The sequence below is a fragment of the Cordyceps javanica genome, chromosome 3, assembly GCF_051103115.1.
Source record: "Cordyceps javanica chromosome 3, complete sequence".
Classification (NCBI taxonomy): Eukaryota; Fungi; Ascomycota; class Sordariomycetes; order Hypocreales; family Cordycipitaceae; genus Cordyceps; species Cordyceps javanica.
In genome coordinates, this window is record NC_139297.1 from 4,394,856 (window position 1) to 4,412,980 (window position 18,125).

Below are 18,125 nucleotides of genomic sequence, written 5' to 3' on the forward strand. Positions count from 1 at the left end.
AGTTACGTACCTGTTACTGTTGGGCCTGGGCGCGCTCCGTCTTGCGTCACTGGGCCACTGAAGACGGCAAGAAAAATTGGCTCTCACAAAACCCGTCCACAACTACGGGATGGCAAGGAAATTCGGCAACTATTTGCATGCTTTCAGGCTTCATTCATATGCCTGGGGTACCTAGCCTTGCTCGTCGTCTCAGGTAATCAGGCTCGCTGCCCGTTAAGCGTACCCGGGCGATAACGTCGTAATAACAACCTCTGCGGCCTGGTACCTTTCCTCTTTGAGCTCTCAGGTCACAAGGCAGGATTGCGTAACTCTATCTCACCAACAATCATCAATCAAGGGAATATTGCTACCCCATATACTTATTCCTTGTACCTCACTGCAGCTTCTACGTATTTCTTCTCTATTGTTTCTTCTTCTTCTTCCTTTTCTCACTGCTAGGGCTCATTCCCTGCTGATTGTCGGTTGCTGAAGCTACCCCCGTGTCTCGCCCGCAGTTATGGACGGCGAACGGGCCCCTCTGCTGCCAGGCAACGCCGAGGAAGCGGCGGCGACGGCCAGTCAGCCGCCCATCTGGAAGCGAAAGCGAACTCTTCTCTGGTCACTCATTGCCATGATTGTCGGAGTCGCCGCCGCCGTGGCCATCTTCCTCCTCGTCCGCCCGGGCAGCGGCGGCACGGACGCCGAGCGCCGCTACCCGGGCGAGTCCATCGCGTGGAAGCCCTGCGGCGAGGTCGACGGCAAGCCTGTCGAGTGCAGCTCCATCGACGTGCCCATGGACCAGTTCGACGCCGAGCGCTCCGGCGACAAGACCTTCTACATCCCCCTGATCCGACGCCGCGGCGGCGCCAACGCCACCACCAACATCCTCCTCAACCCGGGCGGTCCGGGCGGCAGCGGCATCGGCTTCATGCACCGCAAGGGCGGCCCCATCCACACCATTGTCGGCGAGGACAGGTTCCACCTGCTGTCGTTTGATCCGCGCGGCATCGCGGGCTCGCGGCCCCGGGCCGAGTGCTTCCCCAACATTGACAGCAGGCTGGAGCTCACGCCCAAGCTGACCGACGACCCGGAGCAGGACGTCGATTTCTGGACCGAGATGGGCAACCTGATGCACGCCTGCGCGGACCACATGGGTGAGTACGGACCGCACGTCAACACGCCGCAGACGGCGGCCGACATGAACTCGATCCTGGACGCCGTCGGGCAGGACAACCTCTACTACTGGGGCTTCAGCTACGGCACGGCGCTGGGACAGACGTACGCGACGCTGTTCCCGAACCGGTCGGAGCGTGTGATTGTCGACGGCGTGGTGGACGACTTTCTCTGGTACGACGAGCTTCTCATGGAGACGGACTTTGTCGACACTGCCAAGGACTTCTCGGGCTTCTTTGACGAATGCGCCAAGGCGGGCGACAAGTGCCCGCTGCACTTTGTCGCCGACACCAAGAGCGGCCTGGAGGGCAACGTTACGCACTTTATCGAGAGCCTCCGCGAGGAGCCAGTGTCCGTCTACGTTAACAGCACCGTGTACGGCTCCATCAAGTACAAGACCGTCATGGACGCCGTCTTCTCCTCCATGTACAGGCCCAAGGACTGGTACGCGCTGGCCGACAACCTCGCGCAGCTGATGCGGGGCAACGGCACCAAGGCGCTCCTGGCCTGGGGCGGCCTCGGGCTCAACGTGAGCGACCCGGACTCCGGGACGGGCGAGTCGGGCCTCTTTGTCGAGTACAACGACGCGCCGGCCGGCACGCCGCGCTGGCCGGCCCGGAAGAAGGACGCGCTCGCCATCATCCTGCCGTTCGTCACCAAGTTCCTGCCGTACAGCGCGAGCAACCTGGGACACTACATGGGGCGCGCGCAGTGGGCGATCCCCAAGGCGCACGACTTCCGCGCGGCGCGGCGCGGCGTCGAGACGCGCCGCCCGCTGCTGGTGCTCTCGACCACGTACGACCCCATCTGCCCGCTCGTCAACGCAGAGGTGGCGCGCGGCGCCTTTGTCGGCGCCCGGCTGGTGGAGGTGCAGGGCTACGGCCACTGCTCGCTCGCGATCCCGTCGCCGTGCTCGGCGCGCATCGTGCGCCGGTTTCTCGCGACGGGCGAGCTGCCGCGGGAGGAGCACACCAAGTGCCCGGCCGAGGGCCCTTATTTCATCAACCCGGAAGACGACGACGACAAGAAGAAGAAGAAGACGAAGGAGGAGGACAGGATTGGCCTGCTCAGCCTGAGCGAAGACCAGAAACTCATGGCGGCGCTGAGGAGGCTGACGGATGCAATTGAGCCGCTTCGCAAGTCGTTCTTTTAGGTTGCCATCTATATACCGATTGCTTGCTCGCCTGAATATTAAATACCATGACAGTTGCTTGGATGCATCTCGCATGCTGCGCCACTATTAGTAGATTTTTTATTTTATTTTACTGAGCACTAGGATGGTCGTGAATGTCGTACTCCGGATGTAACAAGCCCCGTCCAACTCGGCGAGGAACGAGCGCGGGGGGGGGGGGGGGGGGGGGGAGGATACAAGAAACCGGCGTAATAATATGAATCCATCCGCCTCGCCTCCCCATCCATGTACACGGAGAGAATAAGATGCCCGGCCGAGTGGCGCTGACGCTGACGGCGGCCTAGTGAGTTGGTCTGACTCGGAGGAGACGTCATCCGACCATGCCCCTGCCCTTGCAAAAAAAAAGCCATTAGAGGATTGCTTGGACGCAGGATGGCAAAGTCTTTAACAAGAAGACAAGGGGTGGGAAAGAGAAAAAAAAAAGAAAAAGAAAAAGAAGACACAAATTTTCAAGGGTCCAAGCACCTGCGACCGCACTTGGCTTACTGCCGGTGACAAAGCGCGACGCAGCTGGTATCAGACAACACACACACATACACACCTATCAAACGAGAGCAAGCAGATGGGTGACAAAACAGACCGCCGGTGGCCTACCCACACCAACAGTATCTTATCATATACTCCTAATCTAATAGCTAATATAATAATTTATATATATATAGAAAATATCTAAGAGATTCTTTAACTACTTAAGATTCTTTAAATAATATTAAAGTTTTTTTTTTAAATAATTTATTACCTTTAAAATAAAATATAATAATAATTATTTTTAAAATAAATAGTGGAGAGCGGCGGTCTGTTTTGTCACCCGAGGGGGCAAGTTAAGAAGAAAGTAAACAAAATGCGCTGGCGGGACGATGCGTGGCTCGAATTGATCGGCCACCATTTTCCCGGCTGGTCCCCTGCCTCTCCTCCCCCCCCTCCCCTTTCGTCATCCACTTTGAACGGAGAAGCTCTCCACCACGGACGGTCCTAGTATCAGTACGGAGTAGCGAGCAGTTACTCAGTATTCAGTAGTCGATGGAGCCGCTAATGATAACATGGGCAGAAAGAAGCTCTGACAAGTACTTGGCTCGTTGCCGTTGCTTTCGGAGGCGGAGAGGAAAAGGAAGCTGGGGGGAGAACAGAAGGATCAATATCCCCCGCGCATTCCCCCCCCCCCCCCCGCGGGATTGCTGATTTGACTCGATCCGTAGACATGATGGTAGACATGGGAGGAGGCAGGACAATTTTTGCCGCTGTTTTGCTGCGTTTGGGAGGATTTCAGGGCCTCTTTATTTATTAATTTATTGATTTCACACAGAATACTACCCAGTAGACACAACGCGCACAGATTCTAGTACGCTTTTATTCACATTGTACCGACCATTTTTCTTCTTCTTCCCTCTCTCTGTCCGTAGACGTTTCGAAACAAGACGGCGGCGCGGTGTTGGCGCAGAATCTACGAACCCCGTGGTTGACGGCGAGTCGTTGACAGCGAGTCCCCAACCCAACCATAAACTGATGACGGGCAGGACGTACGGACAAAACAACATGTCCATGGAACCAGCAGCACAAGTAGCGCGAGTGTGTTGCAAGTTGCAACCATGGATGGACTAACAAGTAGACTAGTTTAAATGAGCAAAAGTAAACAACCCCTTCCCGGAAGCTTCTTGGGTGGGCGGGCGCACATGCGAAGCTCGCCGTCTCGTGCTTCTCCCATCGCTCACCCCATCGCTCACCCCATCATCGACAACAATAAGAGACAAGCGCCAACTAAGCCACAAACAACAACAACCACCACATCCTCTCCCCCACGGGCCCCCCTCTTTCATCATCATCATCATCATCATCATCATCATCATCCTCCATCAACAATCAAACCGCCAACGCTTGTCTTCTCCTTCTCTCAAACACACGTGTGTTGTTTTCCCTTCCCTCCCCGTCTCTTCTTCCTTGTCTGGTGCGCGCGAAACTTTGTCCTCTACTACATCGTCGTTCATCATGGTCAGCACGCGCTCGTCGTCGTCGCGCGCCGGCAGCGCCGCCCCTGAGACCCCCGCCCCCGCGACGCCCTCGTCGCCTTCGCGCGCCGCCGCCGCCGCCGCCAAGCGCACCTCTGCCGGTCGCAAGTCGCTCCCCAAGTCGTCCTCGTCCTCGTCGTCGCTCTCCGCCCCCGCCGTCGTCTCCGCCTCCTCGTCCTCGTCGTCAACTCCGGGCGCTGGCTGGTCGCACGCGCCCGACGCGCCCACGCTCTTCTGGCTCGGCGTGTCGCTGCCCCTCGTCATCTGGGACACCGTCTACGTGCTGGGCCGCCCGCACACCATGGAGCACGGCTGGCTGCACTGGCCGCTGTGGGCGCCCTACAAGCTCTACGGCGAGGTCGACCACGTCTACGGCTGGAAGGCCTTTCACGCCAAGAGCGGCTTCACCTCGGCCCAGGGCGCCCTCAACGCCGTCGAGACGGTCATGTACCTCGCCTACGCCTGGGCCTTCTTCGCCAGCGCCGTCGACGCCGCCCCCGGCCGCCGCGCCCTGACCGGCCGCTGCGGCGCCCAGGCCGTCCTGATTGGCTTTAGCGCCGCCGTCATGACGCTCTCCAAGACGCTCCTTTACTGTACGTGTGTTTTTTGGGGGGACGGGTAGGGCAAGGTCGTACTACCAACGGCTGCCGCTTCCGCCTCCGCAGGCTGTAGCAGCAGTAGCAGCAGGAAATTAAAAAGAAAAGAAAAGAAAAACCAAAGAAACGATGAAGCATGACTAACACATTCCCTTACTGGCAGGGCTCAATGAATACTACAGCGGCTTCGACAACATTGGTCACAATGACCTATTCAGCCTCATCTTCCTCTGGATCATTCCCAAGTAAGCCAGCTACCCGGAAACAAAAAAAAAATCTCCAACTGCATATCAGGATGTGGATATGCAATTTTCAAAAACAAGCGCGCAATTTTGCTAACCAAAACCTCACTTCTTTGCGCAGCGGCGCCTGGCTCGTCGGGTCGACCTGGATGATCTACTCCCTCGGCGGCGACATCATTCGAGGCATCGAGGCCGCCTCACATGCCAAGGACGATTAAAACAAATAAATAAAAACATAAAAACATAAAGGCGGACAAACCTTTCCGACGAAATAAAAAGAGAAAAAAAAATGTAATTGACCAAAAAGAAATCTTTCTCATATCCGAGTACGTCTATTTTAACGCAATATACCAATGTTCTATTTTTTTTTCTATAATTCAAGGACAACAAAAACACAACTTGGCATGCTGCTCCAAAACGGAAATAAAGTAGTAATGTCCCCCCCGCGCCTCATTTCAATGAGGTTCTTGAGCAAGTGAGCCAACTACGACGGAATACGGGAGATGGGAAGCCTCTTCAAACGTCTGTTTTCCCATGAAAATAAAAGAAAAATGGCCATGCCAATCCGTTTGAAGCTAAAACAACTTCGTATTCAATTGATATATTAAAAAAAAACAATGTTGAGGGGGTATCATCCCATGCAGGGTCATGTCATCCTGCCCCGTTCAAAAACAAAAAAATAATAATAACCAAATTCAAGACCTTGAAACGGGCAGTCCATGTAACCCAGCCCAAAGAGGGGGGGCTAGAGTCGAGCAGACCCTAGGAAAAAACAACAAAGCAAATGAAACAAAAAATGCGTATATCTGGCGCCGATACTCGATAGCCTCGGGCGGGGCGAAAAGCAGTCTCAAACTGCGTATTAGTAAAATCGTCCTCATTCAAACGCCCCCTTCCTAGTTTCACCCGCAGTCCCATATCTCTCCTCCCTCGAAGAGTGGAGGGGATGATGGCTGCTGCTCGCTCGTTCAAACTTCAATCAAGCCACCTAGGTCATTGTACTGCTCCCAGCCCGGGGCGGCTCTCTCGTGCGCCGTCGGCGTGCCGGACACGTCGTCGCCGTCCAAAAAGGCCTGCATGGCGATCCACTCGTCCGCCTCCGACTGCAGCGACACAAACTCGTCCTCCTCGTCAATGTCGTGCTCAACAAACGTCGGGCGCCCGGCCAGCGTCCAGCTCTCCGGCAGCAGGCTCTTGCGCAGGCTCGGGGCGCGCGACAGACTGCCGGACAGTGACAGTGACGGCGGCTGTTGCAGCTGCGGCGGCGGCATCGAGGGTGGCTGCTCCCGGCCTCCGGCACCGGCGAGGGATGCGCGACGCTTGCTCGAGGTGCGGCTGATGCTCTCCAGCACCGACTTCATGGGGTAGCGCTGCGTGAGGCTCTTGTGTGAAGAGTTGCGGACAATGACGGGCTCCATGCCGTTCTGCTCCAGCTCGGGGGTGGCAATGGTGGCAGGCGAGCCCGGATCCGACTCTGCCGGCGAGTCCATCGTTGCAGCGAAACTAGCGTTGCTGCTGCGATTAGAGCTCCTGCGACTCTGTATCGGAATTGACTCAAATACGACGGCGGGTAGAGACATGTCTCGCGAGTCACTGGGTAAAACCGTAGAGGGCCGTCTGCCAGACTCGAAGTGGTCACATCCGACAGTGTTGCGCCGCCCTAGCTTAACTTCGTTGGTGCCGTTGCCGTACCCTTGAACAACAATCTCATGGTGCGTCGTCTTTCTCGGGGGCGACGCGGCAGTGGTGCCAGAGCCTGCGGTGCCCGGGCGCAGTCGTCGCCTGATGGAATCCCGGATCGAGGACCGACGCGTAAAGACGATGCCCGACGACGCATTCGCCGGCGAGGCCGCAGCCTGACTCACTGACACGGACTCCCAGCGCCGCAGCTTGTCCGGCTGTTGGCGTTCAGTACTGCGCGTCAACGCAAAGTAGTCAATATCGGGCTTGATCTCCACTCCGCCCACAAACTTTGGCTGCCAAGGCTCGTCGGCAGATGGAGGCATGGTAGGCAGCCCCCGGGAAGAGATTGGGAGATCCATCGTCGTCGCGTCCACGCCCGTATTCCATGGCGGGAGCTCGGCCACGGAAGCACTGAGGAAGTAGGGTGCCTGCTCGCCCGCCACCTGCGGCGCGCGTCGCGAAATGCTGCGCAAAACCTGGCACATGGCGTATATCAAGATCCAGCGCACTTTTCGCGCGTCTGTGATGGACACGTCTTCTGGTTTGGCCCCCTTGTGGAGTGACGGCTGTAATGACTTGCCTTCGAAATCGCAATACAACCGGACAAGGCCATTCTTAATGAATGGCTCGCGCCAGTTCGACGCCTTCATCAGCGCTGCGTGAGCCGCAAGCCGATTCGCGGGCTTGCCCATTTCTCCGCGGCCAAGCCATGACACGCGGCGCGACTTGCGAGCCTCAGACGTGGCGGGGAGAAGAGGCAGGGGATGCGGCCGGGTGTCGAACGAGTTCCTGCTATCAAAGGCTCTGATGATTTGCAAGATGCACAACCCACCACCGGTAGTCCCACCAAACATCCCGGCTGTCCCCGCCCCGTCATCTACCAAGAGATCGTGCAACGCTTCAAAGTCTTCCGACATTGCCTGGATGACTTTTGCGTCAAAGTCTCGGGGTGGGAAGTAGCCAAATTTGGCCGTGTAAAAGGTCCACAGTGCGCTGCGAAAGCTGTCCAGGTGGACACGCAGGCCAGCAGGGAATCCAATACGGCTTTCCGACAGCTCTTCCTCGAGGAATGAGCCGAGATCCTCGATGGCGCTGCTTATCTTGCACTTCAGTTCCTGGCAGGCATCCCTGATAAGCCTTCTTGAGACGAGACTGATTTTCTAGGTTCTTGGTTAGCGTGGCGGTCACCTTCTTGAAACTGCATACCTACTGTATATTCGGTACTTCGATAAATGCGCTCCCCCATACCCACGCAATGCACGAATGCTCGGGTATACAGGTCTTGATGGCGGAGAAGTTCGGCAGCGTACAGGGAGGCGAGAGCGTGATCCGGCTGTGCCACGATGTTCATATACCCCGCAGCGTCAAGATACGCCAGCAGGTCTGCGATAGAGTCCGCACCAAGTGATCGATATGTGTCCATGCTTTGAAACAGAGTCACAATCTCCTCGCCGAGATGAGTGCCGACCAACGGAAGCCCTGCCGTCCATGCCAGAAAGTTACGTACTGACAGATGCTGTCGCAGTAACTCTGAACGCGTGCACCCTGGTACGGCTGGTACGTATAGCGACACACGTCGTTTGAGGCACAGTCGATTCCATTCCGAGTCGGTTTTCGGCAGTTCGAAGGCAGGACCTTGCTGGTCAATGTACATGTTGATAAAAGTATGGCATTGTTTTTTGACCAAGGTAGCAAAGTCGACGCGAAACGAAGGTCCAGCATTGCACTGCCCCTTGCCGTACAGATGGATGAGGCAGTTCCCATTAGCAGACCACAGTTCAGGTTCCTGTATTCTTCGGTCAATAAGATTCGCCTACGCTGCCTCGGATCACTTACCCTGTGTAGTCCGTTCCAGTGTCTTGCTGTTCGTTTGTGTCCGTCCCACAGTTTCACTGTCAACCCAGCATCGGCCGCCATCTCGCCATTATATTTTCGTTGGGGATCATTTGACCGCATGATGAGCAGACAGCTGGCGTTGGTTCACTCTTGGTGCAAGTGGGTAGGAAAAGAGAAAAAGAGATCCCAGACCCCTGCCGCAATGAGTTGAAACGACAAGACAAAGAAGTTGTAATTGAAGCTCGGAGACCCCGGTGGCAATAGCAGCCGCACGCCTTGTAGTACAACCTGGGTGTTGAGCTGAGATGAATTTACCAGACACGAGCTTCCTGTTACGCTGCCGTCATATGGCAGCCACCCGAGAAATTCGTTTTGTTTCTGGTACGGTCGTGCTGCTGTACAATAGTTCCCATGTGGTGCGTCCCACACAGACAAAGGCGGCAAGCAGCTCTTGGGCTTCTGAAAAGTAGCCGCGACAGATTCGCCCATACAATTTTAATCGGGATGCCGCATCGCCAACGACTACTTACGCAGCCAAGTCAGACAAGAGGCTCGGCCACCAGAAGAAGACAAAGCTGCTCAGGCATTCGCAGGGGCAGGGAGATGCTACATATACTGCCTGGGGCCTGGCACTTATTAATATTGGTCCCAAGTATCAGCTCGATCGTTCCAGCACCTGGCTGCATGCGCCCCAGCCCACCGCTTGGGGATATTAGCCCTCTGTACGGGTACCCATGGCCGTAAGTATGGAGCCTAACCTGCTGGCAAGGACTTGGAAAAGGACTAGCCAGGTCCAGTTTGCAATGGTCAATCGGGCATGTCTCAGCTACCACGCCGCAGGCGGTGGACTATCCCTGCCATGACGAAAGAGGTGCGTCAAAGAAGCGCAATGTTGCGTTGGCACAGCGCCCAGCGTATCTTGGAAATCGGCGTCTTTGGACACGCATGCTCGCGCTCACCGCTGCACGATTCATCAGGCCTGTCTTGGTCGCGAATGCCTAATCTTCTGCAACGGTACTCTATGCAGATTTGGCGGATTGGAAATTTTGAGTTTTGCTGCGCAGTTTGACTAAAATGAAAGCTAGGTGCTTTGGCCTTTGCCCCTGGTCCTCCCTCACCCTTCAGCTGGCAAGCTGGGTACAGCTCTTTACTGCAGGAGAAGCTTTCGCCTAATTTCGGCCAGTCCAATTGGCTGACCAATTTGTCGTCATGTTAAACCACAAGGTTTACTTTGTAGCCTCCTTTGGTCGCAGGAGGAAAGGGAAAATCCCTAGCGCTCGGGTCGCCCAATGTCTTTCTCGGTTGCCCTGACAAGGGCGGCATGGCATTCTCAGAATGTACCTATGACGAATGACGAGCACATCTAAGATTTGGTGTGTGGTAGTAATAACGATAGGCGGGTCCCGATGGCACATAGCTCGGAAACACTAGTTAGTCCTTCCTGAAGTATGTTGTCATCCATACCACCGGGTGGTGCCGTACAGTCCGTGGTGGGTGGTTGCCTCATTGTGAGTGAGGCTCTTGAGAGTGAACTACTGAGTAGAAGCTAGAGAGAGAAGGAAATGACGGCTTGTGCCATACGCCGGGGTTCTCCATCTCGACAGTCTTTCTTTTTGTGGCTGTAACAAGCCCTTGGAGAGCGGGCAACAATATTCATGCGTCAAGGCAACTTTTGCCACAACAACCGAATGCATCACCTATGATATAGCTGAATCCGCATGCAGTTCACTGCACGTCTGCATGGCTGCATGGCTGCACATCTGCAGCACTACTCAGTACTGAGCAGTGAGTACTACTGTGTGCCAGTGCCACACCCTCTTCTGTCTGCCATCCCTTGCTGGCGGATGCAGCCTTCAGTGGCGCTATCTTTAGAAACAGCAGTACCATTCTCTATGGCGAAGAAAAGCAGCATGCACGATGCTTATGCTTCGCTATTTGAGACGGCGTAGAGATTGTCTGATACCATGCCGCTTTAGCGAAAACGGCGAAAGCGATACCTTATTTTGCTCGTATCCTGTTTCTGTTAGCGGAACAGGCTGAGGCAATTCACGTGCCTAATGCTGCGATCCTGGGTGCATCGTTCAAGGTCGTGGAGTCCAAAAAGGAGTAAGGGGGTCCTGCTGTTGTTGAAGTGTCCCAATGTTTCCGATGTCAGTGTTAAACTTTCGTTGCACAGGGGCAGTAGCGGACGATCCAGTTGCTTCATCGATGCCCAATGGCTGACGTGTCCGTGTGCTGGCAATATGGGAGTGTCAAATCATCATCACTAGATCGGTATCTACCTCAGCCGTGATTCACAGACGTTAGAATTTACTTTTTTTTCTCTTGTCCACGCACGCACCGCCTACAGATTTCAGATGCGGTGACACGCATCTTCTCCGCAACTCACCGCGTCTTGTCGGCTGCGGGGGACGACAGCATTGCAATGGAGCAATACCGGTAGAATGTACGCCTCGTTTCGAGACTGTCTTGGGACTTGACGCTAGTCGAAAAGGTAAGAGATCGGACTCGTCATGCAAGGCTTAATCAATGAATAGTGCATTCCTCCAGCCAGACTTGCTCGCGACGTGGCTGACGGATTGGTTCCAATGGTATAGCATTCACTCAATGAATGGCATCCGCCGTTATCAGAGACATATACATCGTACAAAGGTATTATTCAGGAACTCTGGTTCAATTATATTGAGAATCATCGGCTTGCAGTCGATGGAATACACATGTCGGGAGCTTTGAACTGACCGAGAAGTTCACCGAGCTCGACAGAGTGGGGCCAAGTTCCAGTCACGTCTCCTAGGTCGCGAGCTGCATTCGTCTTCGTAGATCACACCTGGATTATGATGCCCTCAGTCGGCATGGGGCTCTAGAATGGCGACAACGACCCCGTATACGTATATTCAATGCTCATGCTCCGATCAGCCTCCAGCTGATGCCAGCAAAGGCTCGCCGACCGCCGATATTCCCGAGGACGACGAGCGCACATTTGACCCACGAGCTCCTCGATCAAGCTATAGTCTATATCCCCTTGAATATCTGCTTTACTGCGAGGACTGTCAGCAAATCCGGTGTCCGCGCTGTGTGACAGAGGAAACAGTCACATATTTCTGCCCAAACTGCCTCTTCGAGGTCCCCAGTAGCAACCTCCGGAGCGAGGGTAATAGGTACATACATGTTCGCCACTGCCGCATCTGCTCTGGTGAGACTGACCACTAGCCGATAGATGCACACGGAGCTGTTATCAATGTCCAAACTGCGTTGGCCCTGTACAGGTTGTCGCTGTTCCAAATGCTGCTGAAACAAAGCTGCTCGGGCCTGACGGTGCATCGAGCACTAGCACCGGCCCGTTTGCACTCATCTGCCAATATTGCAACTGGTCCTCATGCGAGATCGGTATCGAGTTCGACCGCCACAGTGGCATACACTCTCAACTATCGCGAGTTAACAATGGCGGCGAACCAAAGATAACCGCCAAGGAAGTCAAAGAGCGTCGCAAAGAGACGCATGACGACACTCCGCTTCCGGACGACCTAGTTGATGCCGATTTGCAATTCGCAAATTTGAGGTCATTCTATCAATCACAGTTGGCAGATGTAGGATCGGCTCTTAGTGGTTTATCAACACATGATGGCGGCTTTTCTTCTCCTGCGGCCTTGTCGCGAATCATGTCGCTGTATACAGGTCGTGGAGGGCAAAAGTCGCAGCAGGGTGTGCCGTATGTTATGCGCGAAGCTTTAAATACTGATGAAGGTCTCAAGCTAGCTCAGCTCAATGACTCTACATCCATCAAAAAGCTGACCACCGGCGGCTGGGACTGTACTGTTGGAAGCGAGCAAAGGGAGAATCAGTCGGAAGGTGTTCGCTTCCAGGACGAGTTACGTCCAATTCCTTATTTGCTGCGCACCAAGCGTTCAAAGCGATGTCCGGCCTGCAGGCATATTCTCTCAAAGCCAGAAAATAAAGTAACTTCTACGAGGTACAAAATCCGGCTGGTCGCAAGATCATACATTCCGACCATCACGATACGGCCACTACAGCCAACAGCAAACCCGATCCCCGTCACTTATCGTCCTGGCTTGTCTCAAGAAGGTCCTCTGAAACCCTTGCGGCCGTGCCAATACATTCTCACATTCAAAAATCCGCTATTCGAGAGCATCAAGGTCTCCTTGGCAACCCCGAATGTCACTCCAGGCAGATTTGCTAGCATAGTCACTGTGCTCTGCCCACAGTTTGAAATCGACGCCAACACCGACATGTGGGACGATGCGCTCAAGGATGATGGCAGGGAACGCAACGACGGTTCTAATCAAGTCGAGGTGGGCAAGATTTGGGAAAGAGGCCGTAACTGGGTAAGCATAATACTCGAAGTTGTCCCAGCCTCTCTGGTCAGTGACCCCAGCAAATTGCCGCTCAAGGACGGCGAGGATATCCTCGAAATCCCCATGTTCGTGAGGATGGAGTGGGAATCCGACGGGCAAAACGACATGGGCACGCCACTGGGCAAGGAACGGGACGGGCGGGAGAAGCGAGAGCTGGCGTACTGGTGTGTACTTGGGGTGGGCAAGATTGCACAGGAGTAGTGGGAGAAACATGTTACATTTCTAGATACCCGATAGTCACATTGGTAATAAGAGGATAGGATCGATTGAATGATCAAAAATCATGTAGCGTATATCATTAGGATAGCTACTTTTCGCAAGACGCCAAGCCCTTTTGACCAACCATCAATGCTAAATGGCACATTCCAACCAAAACCGTAATCATCTCAATTTAATTTTTTTTGTTCGAGGCGATCAACTGCTTAGTATTCGGCAGCGGTCTGGGGGAACTCGAAGCTGACGTTGCGGCCAGTGAGGCGGCGGTAGACCTCGGCGTAGGTGTCGACGCGGTAGTCAACGCCAGCGCGCTCCTTCTCATCGAGGATGACCTTGAGGAGCTTGCTGCCGTCCTCCTTGGTGCGGACACGCTTGCCAACAATCTCGACGGGGTAGCAAAGATCGGCAAGGATGGCGTCGTGGACGGCGGTCAGAGTGCGGGAGCGGGGACGCTTCTGCTTCTGAGTGTTGCGAGAGCGAGCGGAGCGCTTGGGGCGGGGGAGAATGCGGCGCGAGGCGAGGATCAGGACGTGGCGGTCGGAGAACTTCTTCTCGAGCTCACGGGTCAGACTGCGGGTAATAGTTAGTACTCTGGCAGCTTCTCAAGACCGTGGTTCGGTTCAAATGCTTACCGCTGCTGGACGCGGTGGAAGCCCTGCAGAGAAGGGACGGGGACAAAGATGACAATAGCCTTCTTGCCGTGGCCAACCTCGATCTAATAAAAAGACCACAAGTCAGCATGCGAGCTCCAGGACGCAATGCCTTGGACCGCTTCCCGTCCTGTTCCGCGAAAAAGCCAATCGACTGTCGGTGACGCCGCGCGAAATCCCATTTACGAAAGCCATGAACCAAGAAATTTCCATTCTTGCAAGATCAGTGTTGGAGTTTCGCTCGCGGAAGTACGCTCGTTGCTACCATCGTATCGCCTTTGGGGGAACAGGATTTCGAAAAAGTCTGTGGCCGGTCTAGCACTTTTTTTTTCAAGTATATCTCACCTCACGGGCAGAGACGATCTGCAGAGGGCGGAGGGCAGCCTTGAGGTCGGCAGTGTTGCTCTCGAGATCGTAGAGAGCCTGAGCAATGGACTGCTCGAGCTCAGAGGGGTTCTGCCTCGAAGGGCTGTTGGGGGCGATCTTGTTCTGGGCCTGGGCGCTCATCTTGACGGTTTGATGCTCAACGAATTGCGATGATGGGAGTCGGGACAAATCGTGAGTATAAGTTTTGCGCAATTGGGAGTGGTCTGTAAATTGGGGCTCGCTTGCCCTGACTGTATGTGGGCCATAATATTTTTCTTGCAGCGTAATGTGCGTTGTCACGTGCATCCATAGCCGACAGCATGGCCCGCTAGTCTCATTTAACGATTACCTCTTTTGGCTTATGTGGGGCAAACCATGTACGCAATTGCACTCAGTACTGTTGATTTCTAGCAAATAATTAGCCACCTTGGCCCATCGCGTAGTGAAATTAAGAAGAACTCTGCGATTAATGCGTAGTCATAGTATATTTTCTCATATATTACACGATATTCATCACTTTCAACATGGGTTGTGGTTTTGTTTTTTTCTTTTCCACTGGCAAGGGGTCAAATATGACGGAAGTGGCCCCGTTTGCAAGCACGCCTCGTAGATACTAGCCTCGAGCACACGTCTAAGTCGAGGACAGTCAGAGGAGGTATCAGCGAATAGTACTTAAACATCGATTCGCTTTTCAAGGGCAGCTTTCTGTACCCTATCTCTCGATAAATCCAGCCATAGGATAGCATCACATGTATTCTTACCACACGAGTACATGGCAGGAACAGGTTGCCAGCTGTTTGGGTCGGCCGTTCGTTTGGCTGCCAGCTGGCAAGGCAGGTGCCAATTATGCACTCACATAGAGATTTTTTAACCATCTCTTCGGATTTTTTTCTCTTCTTCTCCTACACACTCAGTGATAATTAATCCTGATTCCGCATCTCATTTGGGACAAGTTCGTCGTGCTCCCAACATTTTGGTTCATTAATCTCTCCTACTGCCACTCCGTTCATACGTTCACTATGGCCGCTATCACCATTCTTGTCATTTCTTGGGTCCTTGGGGCGTTTGCCCAGAACCCTCACAGTATTCCGGGATTTCACTACATTGGCTGCTCCTCCATTGACCTTTCCTGCTTTGGGGCTCCTATCGTTTTTCCTGATGGATGTGTTACTCCCGAGGCTTGCCAGAAGGCGTGCGAAGGTTTCGAGGTTGCTGCCCTTTTGAATGAGTATGCTTTCCACACGTTCATTCCTCGTCAAATCTAACTCCATCAGGGAATGCCGTTGCGGACATGATCTATCTGCCATCACACCTCAGGACGAAGGCATGTGTGACCACGCTTGCGATAACAACCCGCTTCTGGGCTGCTGCGGCAATTCGTGCCCACAAGACAACCCCGGTATTGCAAACGTCTACGGAAAGGAGCCAGTTCTTGAGCAGTATACGGCCGCCCCTAATTCAGAGACTACGGAGGTGTCTTCGCCAGTCTCAACAGCTGCCCCGGTCAGCTCACAGTTGGTGACCCCTGTTGGGCCAGCACCTGAGCCACAGAGCCAGTCCACTGCTCTACCCGTTTCACAGTCTGCCTCTACCCAGTCTTCCGAGCCTTGCCCACCAGACCAACCATTACCGTATCAAACTCCCAAGGGGCAGGCTCCAGAGCCTCAGGCCTATGAGACTTCATCGGTAGATGCCGTCGAAGCCAGTGCATCGCAATCCGCAACATCGGCACCCGCTATACCGCAGTACGAGACTACTCTTGCAACCAAAGCAGCACCCACCAATAAGCCCTACGGAGAGTCGCCGATCCCCTCTCAGGTGCCAGGGTCTGACTCTGCCCCTGTCTGTCTGCCTTCACTCTCCTCCATTGGCGGTCTTGCGCTTATTGCGGTTATGATAATGTGAAAGCCTGGGGGATACTTCATACATTTATTGGGGCCGAGTTTAGCTACGTCATATTTCCATTCGTTTGTTTTAGGTCCCATTTTTTGACAGGAATTAGCTTAAGACGCAACTTATTCGCAGGTATTCGTGATGGTTGTAATGGTGGCGGGAATATCTTACAAAGATTCTTAATTACTTGATTGTAACTATAGCTGGATTATACAATCCTCCCCACATGTCAATTCATGTGACTAATACCGAAGTTTACATTTTGCTTCCGTGTATTTCTATTTCATTCAATACTTTCCGCGCCTTTCTGATATGCCAAGCCGTAGATTGCAAGTCCAGGGTACGGCCATTGTGAAGCTCTCTGCAAAGCGGGGCGTAGTGACGTTGGAACGAACCCCGCCTCGTACCTAGGTTGCTAGGTAACTATCAAGCTGACAAGTACAAGTCGGAGGCCATCTTGTAAGCATAGTATTGCAAGCCATTGAGACTGTGCAAAATGCAGTCAGGAATTGCTGGTATGTATTGACGACCTTGCGGAGAGGTCGGATCCCTGACATTATGCAGCTTCGCAAGAGCTGCACGAGCAGTTTGGCTCGTTGCTGTCGGCTTCGTCCACCTTTGCTCTGCTGGTCAGCATCGAAAAAGAGTCACTGGTCCCGATTGCTAGCATAGCGTCGACGTCGTCGTTTTCGGGCGACCTGAACTCGCTACAGTCGCACATCAAGCCCAACGCAGCACTGTACGTCATCATTCGACGATACGACGTGGCGCCGAAACTGGCGGCAATCTCCTACGTACCTGACGCCGCGCCGGTGCGGCAGAAGATGCTGTTTGCATCTACAAGACTGACACTGACTCGCGAGTTGGGGCTCGAACATTTTCGCGAGAGTCTCTTCTTCACGACGCCCGATGAATTTACCGAGGCTGGCTTCAAGAAGGCAGATGCCCATGCGCAACTCGAGGCGCCCCTGACGGAAGAGGAGCGGACACTGGGCGAGGTGAAGCGCGCAGAACAGGAGGCTGGTGCGGGAACTGGGACACGGGAAATCCACTTGAGCAAGAGTCTCGCAATGCCCGTTTCCGAGGAGGCTATTAGTGCCTTGAAGGACATGCAGGGCAGCCGAGTTGTTACTATGCTGGTAAGTTTGGGAGAGCAGCGAGGTTGTTGATCATGGCAAGGGTGCCCAGGCAGCGAGAGGAGCATGATACTGACAGGTTAGAAAATCAATCCCTCCACCGAAGCTGTCGAACTTGTCCCCGAGTCGCCAACTCCTGGTACCGTTGCCGACCTATCGCAAGCAATCTCTAGCACCGAACCGCGGTTCACTTTTTACCGCTACAAACACACGCACAACGGAGAGGAGCAGAGCCCGCTGCTCTTCTTCTACACATGCCCAGCGTCTGCCGGTGCCAAGTCGATAAAGAACCGGATGATGTATCCCCTCATGAAGCGGGCGGTGCTGACCATTGCGGACCAGGAGGCCGGCCTCACGATCGAGAAGAAGTTTGAGGTGGAGGAGACGAACGAGGTGACGGAGCAGCTCGTCATGGACGACTTGCACCCGAAGCCAACGGCGAGGCAAGGATTCAGCCGACCGAAGCGACCAGGTCGGTGAGACAAGCAGGGATGAATGCAAGACAGGCATAAAAGGCATCTGCATTTATAGACGTACACCAAGATGTTTAACGATTTGAAGTTTTTTTTCTCAGCTTTATTCCATTTTCAAAATTTAAAAAGATTCGACAAGCATAGCGGCAATACATGACAAGATGAGTATTGCCATGGCTGGCACTATCTGTCCAGTTGCCTGCCGCTCTGCCAATTCTTGTGCTTTGAAGCTAGTCGAGCTCATAGCTACGTTCACCCCTTTGTGTTGTAGAAAAAACCGACCAAATGATGCGTCTAACCGAACAATAAGGAAA

At 54.0% G+C, this 18,125-nt stretch overlaps 7 protein-coding genes across 7 annotated transcripts; 5 read left to right on the forward strand and 2 right to left on the reverse strand.

Moving 5' to 3' along the window:
• Positions 1 to 496: 496 nt before the first annotated feature.
• V2A60_005514 (alpha/beta hydrolase) lies at positions 497 to 2,305 on the forward strand (the record flags this gene model as incomplete). The annotated part of the gene is made up of 1 exon (XM_083256824.1): positions 497 to 2,305. The coding sequence occupies one exon, from the start codon at positions 497 to 499 to the stop codon at positions 2,303 to 2,305; it is 1,809 nt and encodes a 602-aa protein (XP_083112950.1).
• Positions 2,306 to 4,327: 2,022 nt separating this feature from the next.
• Positions 4,328 to 5,403, forward strand: V2A60_005515 (uncharacterized protein; the record flags this gene model as incomplete). The annotated part of the gene is made up of 3 exons (XM_083256825.1): positions 4,328 to 4,940; positions 5,107 to 5,188; positions 5,307 to 5,403. 3 exons carry the CDS (start codon positions 4,328 to 4,330, stop codon positions 5,401 to 5,403), a joined length of 792 nt encoding a protein of 263 aa, XP_083112951.1.
• Positions 5,404 to 6,153: 750 nt separating this feature from the next.
• Positions 6,154 to 8,824, reverse strand: V2A60_005516 (uncharacterized protein; the record flags this gene model as incomplete). Its single annotated transcript, XM_083256826.1, has 3 exons — positions 6,154 to 8,028; positions 8,079 to 8,654; positions 8,705 to 8,824. The coding sequence occupies 3 exons, from the start codon at positions 8,822 to 8,824 to the stop codon at positions 6,154 to 6,156; spliced, it is 2,571 nt and encodes an 856-aa protein (XP_083112952.1).
• A 2,745-nt stretch (positions 8,825 to 11,569) lies between these two features.
• V2A60_005517 (dynactin subunit 4) lies at positions 11,570 to 13,278 on the forward strand (the record flags this gene model as incomplete). The annotated part of the gene is made up of 2 exons (XM_083256827.1): positions 11,570 to 11,862; positions 11,922 to 13,278. The coding sequence occupies 2 exons, from the start codon at positions 11,570 to 11,572 to the stop codon at positions 13,276 to 13,278; spliced, it is 1,650 nt and encodes a 549-aa protein (XP_083112953.1).
• A 221-nt stretch (positions 13,279 to 13,499) lies between these two features.
• V2A60_005518 (40S ribosomal protein eS7) lies at positions 13,500 to 14,450 on the reverse strand (the record flags this gene model as incomplete). Its single annotated transcript, XM_083256828.1, has 3 exons — positions 13,500 to 13,863; positions 13,926 to 14,008; positions 14,289 to 14,450. 3 exons carry the CDS (start codon positions 14,448 to 14,450, stop codon positions 13,500 to 13,502), a joined length of 609 nt encoding a protein of 202 aa, XP_083112954.1.
• Positions 14,451 to 15,328: 878 nt separating this feature from the next.
• Positions 15,329 to 16,214, forward strand: V2A60_005519 (uncharacterized protein; the record flags this gene model as incomplete). Its single annotated transcript, XM_083256829.1, has 2 exons — positions 15,329 to 15,537; positions 15,584 to 16,214. The coding sequence occupies 2 exons, from the start codon at positions 15,329 to 15,331 to the stop codon at positions 16,212 to 16,214; spliced, it is 840 nt and encodes a 279-aa protein (XP_083112955.1).
• A 484-nt stretch (positions 16,215 to 16,698) lies between these two features.
• Positions 16,699 to 17,818, forward strand: V2A60_005520 (twinfilin TWF1; the record flags this gene model as incomplete). Its single annotated transcript, XM_083256830.1, has 3 exons — positions 16,699 to 16,717; positions 16,767 to 17,341; positions 17,423 to 17,818. 3 exons carry the CDS (start codon positions 16,699 to 16,701, stop codon positions 17,816 to 17,818), a joined length of 990 nt encoding a protein of 329 aa, XP_083112956.1.
• Positions 17,819 to 18,125: the final 307 nt, after the last annotated feature.